The following is a 10,372-nucleotide window of genomic DNA, read 5'->3' on the forward strand; positions in this document are numbered from 1 at the left end:
ATAAATTTAAATAGAGCCATTGAAACAAACTAATAGAATGATACCAGCAAGTAAAAGAAGGATTAAATTAATGGAGTACATACGCCGAGCACGAGGGGAGAGAAAGGAAAATAAAATGAAAAGGAAATACAAAATCCGAAGCATGGGCCAAACCAAACCTACCAGGTGGCGGCCCGAAACCATCCCACGCCGGAAGAAGACTGGACCTCGGAAGGGGTGTAATTAAAAAGCATTGCATTTTCAGGAGTCATAATGCCCTCTCCCAGTCTCTTCATCGTGTTCCTGACATGATGCAAAAAGATTACTCTGAAGAAATAATAGAATCCAACAGCCAGATATAAAACAACGAGGGTACAGATGCCCAGTAATTTCATTCCCAACAAATAACAGCGAGTCACTGAACCTTAACATTTATTGCTACTTAACAGCGCAGCGACTCTCGATCCATGCCCACATTTCCCACCACCTGCGTGTGCATTTCATGAATGCAGAAAATGCTGATACTACCATACACTACTACATCACCTACAATTAAAAGTACACCACAGCTCTTGCATTGCATCTTCCTATATAGGAGTATGTCCCTGTTTGTAGACCTTCCGCGGCGTAAAGGGCACACGCTTTGGCGCTTCTCCTTCACTGGTACAGCCGCACACGATGAATCGTCTTGAACGTTCCAGAACTTGTATAGATAGATAGATCGTCTAACTATCTCGTATCGTACTGCTCTGGTACTGCCAGGAAGGGCTTGAACGTGAGGAGAAGCCCGACCAGCTCGACGGCGTTCAGGAGGAAGAATACCATCTGGTCACCTGTGCCAGTGGAGCAAGGAAAGTTAATTAGGCGAGGGAAAAATATAAAGCCCTCCCTGCCAAAAAAGAACAGGGACAAAATGGCTTCGGATCTTTTTCTTTTCTTTTCTTTTCGTCGAAAGAGGTAACGAGTTTTACCTGGGAAGAAAAACGCATGCTGGCGTTTCTGCGCCCATGAGAACCTGAATCCAGACACAGACAAACAGTCAGTCTCACATGCAGCAGGTCGTGTCTGGCAGTGCTGCTAAGTAGTACAGTAATGTGTGGACACTGGACTAGCGCGCGAGGGTTCAACTAGGGTATATATACGTAGAAGTAAGGAGCAGATTACACTCACACAATGCCTGCTCCTGCTGGAGCAAGTGCCTTGAAAAAGGACATCCCAGTCATGGACAGTCCATTCGCAGCGCCTCGCTGGTCCTGAGGCTGTTATCAATTGCGTGGTCATCAGTCAATCGCAGATTAGCAGGACAGACGCTTTGAAATACTTTTGAAGTTTTGAGCTGAATAGATTGGTGCATACCACGGCATTGTTTTGAAGGATGAAAGTGCCTGTAATGATGGTGACCTAATATCGCACACCAACGATGAAAATAGTTAAAACCAAATAAACTTCAATGCAGCAAGGAAAAATAAATAGCAAAAAAAAATACTCACACCGAGATTATTCTTTATCACTGACGCAATATTCAAAACGATTGATAATCCAGGTTCCGACAGGTACGTCATGTAGGGGTAGGCAAAGAGGATGGGTATGCACAGGATCTGCAAGGTCAAGCGCAGCAGCTAAGATATACCGAGAGAACAGAAGGAATTCAATAATTAAATAACCGAGTATTTTACTCACAGCTGCAACTCGAGAAGATTTGATAGGCCCAAGAACCTTATTGATACTGGGGTATAGAAAGAGTTGGTATACAAGAAGACTGGCACCTGGAATGGAAGATGTAAACTAATGTAAATGCTGGTATGATCAATAACAAAGAGTTGATGCACAAAGTTTTGAGAACCACAGTGATGGTACTGGACTGATGACGGAATTAAAAGGTCATGTTCCGCGTCAGGGGATCATTAAGTTTTCTCTTTCTTCGTATACACGTCACAAGTTCAGTAGGTACAATTATATATATAGTACATGAACTTTAGATAACAATGGGTTTCTGGCTGCAAGTTAATGACGTTAAGAAGAGTGGGAACATTTACCTGTGACTGCAAGCACTTGACCAACATCCTCAGATGATAAACTCAGCCCACCATACTTCTTGTCGCTTTCAGCCCATAGAGAGAACACCTAGAGTTAGTTTTTATTAGTGCCATGACACATGCTATAATTTCCTCTAGCTAGATAGGTACTGTAACAGAGAGCACACATCATACATCTACATAACCTGTGACAGAAACCGATGTTTGATAGGATCCATGTTAAAATTCTACTTCATAACAGGCACTATATATTCAAGTAACTAGTTAGCAACACAAATATACCATAGTTTAGAGTAAATCCTTCTAGTCTCTAATTGGGTACTTATGTTTCATAACATGCATTAATTCTACCTAGCTTGTTAAAGCATAGTACTCAGGAGTTGCGAAACTTCAGATTCGTAAGTAACAAACAAAAAACAAATACCTCTGTGTAAGCCATGTCATGGAAGGAGAAGACACAATAGACAATTATTGATGACATCAATGGCCAATTCCTGAATAGGCTCTTCTTACTATCTAAACTACCACTTTCTTCAACCTTTTCATTTGAATCAATCAGACGGGCCTCCAAAGCTTCAATGTTCCGACTTCTATTTTCATGGACTTTGTGCTTGTGCAAAGTCTCCTAAAATACATTGTGAGATGATTTAAGATGTGCAGTGGAGGAACCAAAATTTGGTTCAAGCGTCATGGAAATGGTGAGATGAAAATAGTCAAAAGCAATCTCACATACCGGCATCCATATGCAGCTTATGAGAACAACCGCAGCGAAGATTGACGTGCATAAGCATGGTAAGAAATATGGGAACCTGACAAGTTATCATACGAAATAAGTACTCTGTAAGTAAATTATTTGAGATTATCTAGGTTTTGCCATGTGAAAAGATACCTTCCAAAGATTGAGTCAGGTGAAAAGACAGTTGGAAAATTTTCTGCAGGCTGCCACATAGTTAACTAGATTAGAATCGACATTTACATATAATTAAGGATTGTTAAATAAGATATTTTTGTTTTTGGATTTGAAGAGGGAAAAAAATAAAACTACCAGTGCAAGGTAGCCTCCAAGAGCAGGACCAATAATGAGACCTATTCCCCATGCTGTGCTGACCTAAAATTACAAGAAGGTGGATTTCAAAATCATTGAAATAAGAAAATACACAGTAGCAAACCAATATAAAATCAGTGTATTACAAGTGATAGTGCTAGGGCTTCATGTTCAGGTCGGCAAACTTCAATGGCATAAGCCTGCAAAGAACCAGGTATCAAGTTACTAATGGTACTGTATGTCCATATCACATATATGTATCTTCTAATATAAAAAAGAAGTCGCAAATTCACTGTACCTTTATCGGTCCAAGCAAACCATTCAAGGCACCAAGCAGAAACCGGGTAGCTATTGCCATCCAGTAGTTGACACTCAGACCAAACAATGTGTTGAACACAACTCTGGGACATTACAAAGAATGAGCTCAGAGACTTAAACGTTTGAATAATAAGAGAAGGGCGGGAGCAAACAGAAGCAGATGCACTGTTAGTCAACACTTAGTTCTGTTTGCATAGGGTAGGACGGAGGTAAGATGTCACTAACACAGAGGAAATGCCGAACACGACAACAGGTTTCCTCCCAACGCGGTCTGCCGCTATGCCCCATACTGTTGAAGTCAAGCATCTACCAAACATGAATGAGGCACCTGGAAACATCCAGCATATATGTGGAATTGCTCATGAGCTCATCTCAGTCACAACTCACAAGGCGCTAACCACTTAACAGAACCAGCATGCTGAACCTGAACGAACAGTTCGTCAGAAGTCAGAACTAACCTACAAAACCAGCGTAGAACCCGATGTCTTCTGTTCTTTTAGCGACATTCAGGTCTCTTATCTGTGGAATAGTAAGAGAAGACAACGTTGACACTTAAATTAGGTAAAAGGCATGCATCATTGCACTGGCTAATTGTTGCGATGTAGCACAAATTAAGCCCTGAATAACCAGAGAAGGAGAAGGAAGCATACACATACCATGAAATACAAGAAGGGGAAGAGCGACGATATCGGTAAGGCTGAAAACAAATAAGAAAAATCAGAAGCAGTGAAGCGCAATGGGTACGGTGGAGTGTTTATTGAAAGAAGTAAGGGTAGGGATACTATAACAACATAGAAGAAATGTGAATCGAGTTATTACTAGTATAATACGGAATCTTGGGGTTATTTCGGGGTGGGGTGGGGGTGGGGGATTAAGAAAATTTTTTGCCCCCTGAATTGTACAGACAACACAACTCATCCGCAATAAGGGCTGACGAAGCAGAAGAACAACAAGAGAAAGAGAAGGTAGATCGATCAGTGCAGTGCAAGGAGAGAAACAACCATTTCCGACAACCTAATGGCGTACGCGCGCGGTAGCGGGTACGTACCGGCGGTGAGGGAGATGATCCAGATGTAGAGGAACTCCCGGTACGGCTTGGCTCTGCGGAGCAGGAGGTCGTCCTTCCGCCGGTCGAACACGCAGCCGGGGCATTCTGGGCGGTGGGCGGCGGCGGCGGCCTCGCCGTTGCGCGGCAAGGGCAAGGGCAAGGGCAAGGGAGCCGCGCCGCGCTCCTCCTCTTCCTCCTCGGCCATTGGCGGAGGCGGTGGAGCTACCGCTTCTCTTTCGCTCGCGCGCGCTCTCCCAATGGGCAATGGCTAGGCAGACACGGAGGTACAGGTGGGAGTGGGAGGAGACGAGGCGCAAATGCCGCCTGGTCCGGTCTGGTTTGGTCGTGCCGTGTCCCGGACGTTACGCACGCCCCCCGGCACCAGTGGATCAGGAATCAGAAGGAGAAGAGGAGGAGGCGGAGGCCGCGCGGAACCGGACCGGACCGACCACAGCATGCACGAAGCAGCGCGCACCACCGAAGCGACGGTGCGGGCGAGTGGCCTTGGATTGGAGGCGCCGGCCGCCGGGGAGGAGGAGAACACTGGCTGGGCTCGGGCTGGGGGCCCCGACGCATGGCATGGGCATGGGCATGGGCATGGCACGCGTGAGAGGTACGTACGGTGCGGAAGGAAGGAAACAGAAGAGACGCCATGGCACCTGAGTACGTTACCTGTGCAGAGGGTGACGATCCAGACGTAGATGAAGTTGCCGTAGGGAATGCCCGGGTTCGCCGCCTTGTGCCGGTCCACGGCGCACCCGGGGCACCCGTCCACGTAGCAGCACCCGCCGCCCGACTCCGCCGCCGCCGCTGTCTTCTCCAGCAACGGCGCCGCCGCCGAGGCTCCTCCCCGGCCCGCCATGTCGATCGACGACCGGTCGATCTCTCGACGGATGGAACTGAGAGTACCGCGCGATCGATGCTCCGCCGCACTAGCTACCTACCCACCCACCAACGTAGGTACTGCACAAGCGCGCGCACAGGCGTAGCTGGTGCTGGACGCCGTGGCCTGGCCTGCCACTGCCCGCCTGCTGCGAATTAAAGCTGAGATGACGACGGCGACGGCGAGGCGAGAGTGGAAGAGGCCGCTGCCGCTACAATTAATAATGGCACACACGTGCCAGCTGAGCATTCCCTTCTGTTACGGTGTCATGCCGTCGCATTGGAGATGCCCAAATCCGACTTGACATTGACAATCGCTACGCTTGTTTGCTTTGAGTTCCATACTGCTTCCTCCTCGCCTCCTCCCGCTTTCATATTGTCACGTCGTTTAATTGCGCCGCACGGAATCTCACTAACCGCCGCACGGCTTCTTGGAATGACTCTTTTAAGATAATTTTTATATTATTTTAGTTGATCGTCTCAGTTATATACAACTCCGAGAATGTGAGACGGTTTTATAAGTACAATAGATAACAAAGAAACTGTACAGTTCCGAGCCTCTGAATCATAAATGAAGTTAAGAAACAATGCGTATGGAGAATCGTGTAGAGATGAACTCTCCTTATATTTTTCACCCTAAGAGCAACTCCAATAGTTATGTAAATTTTAGCTCTCTAAATCACAGATTTAAGAAGTTGCTAAATAGCTTTTGGAGTAAAAAAAAATTGAGTTCTCCAATAGTTCTCTAAATATAGGTTGTAATTTTGTTTTGTATCTATCCACATAAAAAATAAGTCACAAAAATTATATAATGCAGTCAACATTTTTGTTTAGGGAGTTATTAAATGGTTGCCAAATGTAGAGAGAAAATGAGGTTAGATGACAAGTTGTTAAATTTAGAAAGTTCATTTAGAGAACTGTTGGAGAATAGTTTTCATGTTAACTACCTAAATTATTGATTTAGAAAGTCTTTTAGAGAACTACTCGAGTTGCTCTTAAGAAACCACCTAATAGATGGAATTGTACATACACTTAAGAGTGAGTATAATAGACTGATGTCATACAGGTTATAAGAGATGTCACGTCAAACTTATGATGATGCGAAAGTAAGAGATATGGAGAAAGAAAAAAGACGGGTTATTCACTAGTACTCGGTTGAGAGTGGGCTGCACACAAACTCTAAGGCTCTTTGTGAGAAAGAGATAAATCAACTATTAAATGTACATCTTGTCTCATAAGAAAGTTATTATATAAATAGGCTTTGAATTAACTCTATGTGGTACTGCAACATCATAAAATACGTTATATGTTATATTATTAAACAGGGCGGATCTGGGACCTAGGCTCTAGCCTGGTGGCGGCCTATTAACACTTGGGACCTGTTTAGAAGTAGAGTATTTTTATATTTTTATTGTCTCTAGGTAATACCATGGTTTTTACTTATGCCATAGTATTTTATGTCATAAGATGTTTGGTTGTCTTTCTAAAAATACGTTTTTAAAATTATGGTATTCTATATACCATGGTATTTTTAGAATATTGGAAACTCCACTCTAACCCAAATAGTTCATGATATAGCTAGCTTTTGCTTAATACTATGGTTTACAATGTTGTATCCAAATAATTTTTTTTTTCAAAATCAAGGTATTTTTAGAGCCGGCTAAAATATGGTATTGTCATTACCATTACAAAGTATAGTATTTATATAACAATAGTTTTGAGAAACATTGTTGCTAAACAGACCTTAATTTGTCAGTCTCATATAACGTGTAACTATCTTTTGTTCTAGTCTTATTATATAAGGTGTGGTCTCATAGATATGTGCATCAATGCAGTGGTTCTAGTGCTGATAGAGAGGGGTGGGGGAATCACGTGATACACAATATAACCAAGCCCGCAACGACTTGGCGTACGTCCAGGGCAGCAAACAGTAAGCGCAATTAACGCCCTCTAGCTCTCAATGCAAAGTACTAGTAGCTACAACGGCTTCCTTAATTAGTCTAGTCGAGCAAACATTATTCGTCCAGTTTTCATATTACACGTGTTCCTTCTTTGTCCATATATAAAAACAATTTCTTGATTTTGTTCCATCAAATTAAAAGGTTGCTTGGGGTATGAACATGATGATTGGACAGATCTACCCATCGATGAGCAAAGGCCACTAGTTCATCCTATCCAAGAGAGAGATTATTTCATCAAGTGGGTGAAATTAAGCAGTTTTCATCAAAGCAGTCATCACGATCGAGGGATGTTGTTGACTTTGTCAAGGGAACACACTGTCTATTGATTTGGCAATCCTTAGATGATCATTACAGCCGATCGAGACAACATACCTTTTTTCTAGCGGAAGAATCTACTACAAAATTCACAGAGAAAATGGAAATTTAGCTTTATAGGTTCTCCACACGAACCTCAAACAATGAAACATTTGACCCTGGACTGCCATTTGCACATGAGCATCAACACATAGTGGTATGTCCTACTACTCTTCCCATCGTCAAACCTCCTCCTTAATGTGAAATCATCGTCAAACTCTTCCTTTAACCACAGAAAAAGTTCACTGGAGCTAGACAACATATCAAATATTTACAATTCATCTTCCTTTTTTCTTCAAACACCCGATCGTTTTTTCTAACAATTCCTCCATAAAAAACAGACTAAACAACCCATCTACAAAACCATTTCGGCAAGATCTAACTAATAACTTAATTTACTAATCTAACTAACTCACTGGCAAAACTAGTTTCTAGCATATTTCCTCTACCTATAGTAACTAGTCTAACTAACAGTTCTAATCTAATCTAACAAATAAGTAATGTATCTTACAAAACTAGTTTAATATAACTAATAATTGACACACTAACTGATTAATCTAGCCAAGTCAATAAACCAAACGTTCCTATAAACTCTAACTCATTAACTTGGAAATAAATATTGATATTACAATTAGAGAGAGGAAGTACTTTTTGACTATGATGGGGTGACTTCGATGGTGACACACCAACAATGGAGTGAGGGAGTAAGCGTTTAGGACCTACGAAGACGCACTACCCATTTAGGTTTTCAAGATGGAGCAAAGGAGTGACGAAGGGACCAAAGAGAGTGAGGCGGAGGCAAATGGGGGCATAATATCAGCATCAGACTTGCTACAGGGACCTATAGCGGTATACCATACCAGGGGGATGGCTGCACACGATCACAACTCCATGTTAGAAAAGCTACGTCAAGGGCAACAGACCAGCAACCCTCTAGTAGAATACAAATCTCGTTATAAGGTCTTACCCTTAAGATATAAAAGAGCATACACCCTGTTGACGCCTTTTCGGAGCGCCAATTACTCAAGAAGAACCAGCGGCGGTGCTCTCTGGTCAGGCGCGGACGGTCCGCGGCCCAGGGCCGGACGGTCCGCGACCTGGCACAGGGACTAGGGTTTCCTGCCTGACGGCCGGACGGTCCGCGCGTGCGCAGGGGCGGCGGAAGATCGCCGGCGGCGCCTGGATCTCGCTCCCGGGAGGGACCCCGTCGGGGAGGAGAGATCCTAGGGGTTGTCTAGGCTCGGGCCGGCCGACCTAGACTCCTCTAATCGGCGTAGAGTCGAAGAGAGGCGAAGAATTTGGGGATCGAGAGGCTAAACTAGAACTAGACTAGAACTACTCCTAATTGTACTGGAAATAAATGCGAATAGAAGTTGTATTGATTCGATTGTTGATTACAAATCGGCCGTAGACCTCTCCTTTATATAGAGGAGGGGGGCTGGACCCTTTACACGACTGGATTCCGGGTTAATTCCGCAAATCTAGCCAACAAACATAGCACAAAACTCGGAACCCTAAACTGCTCTGCGCATGCGCGGACCGTCCGGCCCACATGCGCGGACCGTCCGGACCGCGGACCGTCCGGCCTCAGGGCCGGACCGTCCGCACCTCATTTCGGTGCTCAACATATGCCCCCCTGCCTTTTGGTGGTGAGAGCACCCAGAGGGGGGGTGAATAGGTGATCCTGTAAAACTTAAACTTATAGCCACGAAAACTTGTTAAGTGTTAGCACAATAAATGCCAAGTGGCTAGAAAGGAGTCTCAACAAAACACAATACCACAAGAGATCAATCACAGAGACGACACAGTGGTTTATCCCGTGGTTCGGCCAAGACCAACGCTTGCCTACTCCACGTTGTGGCGTCCCAACGGACGAGGGTTGCAATCAACCCCTCTCAAGCGGTCCAAAGACCCACTTGAATACCACGGTGTTTTGCTTGCTTTTTCTCAATCCCGTTTGCGAGGAATCTCCACAACTTGGAGCCTCTCGCCCTTACAATTGAAGTTCACAAAGAACACAGAGCAAAGGGGGAATGAGCAACGCACACAAGACTTCAAAAGATCAGAGCAACAACACGCACACAAGTCGCAACAGGAGCTCGCAACACAACTCAAAGAGTTCGCAACTCAACAAGAGCTCTAGATGCTATCACAATGAAACGAATGCGTGAGATCGATGTCTTGGTGCTTAGGAATGTTGTAGGAATGCTTGGTGTTCTCCTCCATGCGCCTAGGGGTCTCTTTTATAGCCCCAAGGCAGCTAGGAGCCGTTGAGAACAAATCTGGAAGGCCATCCTTGTCTTCTGTCATCGGGCGCACCGGACAGTCCGGTGCACACCGGACAGTGTCCGGTGCCCGATTCCTTTCCTTAAATGGCGAAGCCGACCGTTGCAGATCTGGGAGCCGTTGGCGCACCGGACATGTCCGGTGCACACCGGACAGTCCGGTGCCCCCTTCCGACCGTTGGCTTGGCCACGTGTCGCGCGCAGAATCCGCGGCGGACCGTTGGCCCGGCCGACCGTTGGCTCACCGGACAGTCCGGTGCACACCGGACAGTCCGGTGAATTTTAGCCGTACGCCGTCAGCAAATTCCCGAGAGCGGCCTCTTCGGCCGAGGCAGCCTGGCGCACCGGACACTGTCCGGTGCACCACCGGACACTGTCCGGTGCACCACCGGACAGTCCGGTGCTCCAGACCGAACAACCTCTTGGCTGAACACAGCCAACTCCCCTCTTTTCTTCTTCTTCCT

General features: G+C 45.3%; 1 protein-coding gene across 2 annotated transcripts; it reads right to left on the reverse strand.

Annotated features, from left to right (window-relative positions):
• Window positions 1-281: 281 nt before the first annotated feature.
• On the reverse strand, window positions 282-5,651 carry LOC100191783 (carbohydrate transporter/ sugar porter/ transporter). Of its 2 annotated transcripts, none has more exons than NM_001137208.2 (17): window positions 5,099-5,651; window positions 4,035-4,075; window positions 3,837-3,897; window positions 3,604-3,706; window positions 3,359-3,461; window positions 3,207-3,260; window positions 3,061-3,123; window positions 2,905-2,954; window positions 2,749-2,824; window positions 2,440-2,640; window positions 2,016-2,103; window positions 1,660-1,745; window positions 1,470-1,577; window positions 1,336-1,380; window positions 1,150-1,238; window positions 951-994; window positions 282-812 (listed from the first exon to the last, which is right to left on the reverse strand). In NM_001137208.2, exons 1-17 carry the CDS (start codon window positions 5,286-5,288, stop codon window positions 709-711), a joined length of 1,506 nt encoding a protein of 501 aa, NP_001130680.1. In that variant the 5' UTR covers window positions 5,289-5,651; the 3' UTR covers window positions 282-708. The 2 variants fall into 2 exon arrangements, with proteins under 2 accessions (NP_001130680.1, NP_001403214.1); NM_001416285.1 differs by lacking the exon at window positions 5,099-5,651 and adding an exon at window positions 4,427-4,695.
• Between the last annotated feature and the right edge of the window lie 4,721 nt (window positions 5,652-10,372).

This window comes from Zea mays, chromosome 4 (assembly GCF_902167145.1).
Source record: "Zea mays cultivar B73 chromosome 4, Zm-B73-REFERENCE-NAM-5.0, whole genome shotgun sequence".
NCBI classification, from domain to species: domain Eukaryota; kingdom Viridiplantae; phylum Streptophyta; class Magnoliopsida; order Poales; family Poaceae; genus Zea; species Zea mays.

Excerpts from the sequence above, each read along its gene's own strand:
- LOC100191783 (NM_001416285.1), bottom strand. The coding sequence starts at position 4,631 with ATGGCCGAGGAGGAAGAGGAGGAGCGCGGCGCGGCTCCCTTGCCCTTG. Across the intron at positions 3,261-3,358 it reads GTTTGCTTGGACCGATAAAG|GCTTATGCCATTGAAGTTTG; the intron begins GTACAGTGAATT and ends GGTTCTTTGCAG. Across the intron at positions 813-950 it reads GCATGCGTTTTTCTTCCCAG|GTGACCAGATGGTATTCTTC; the intron begins GTAAAACTCGTT and ends CCACTGGCACAG.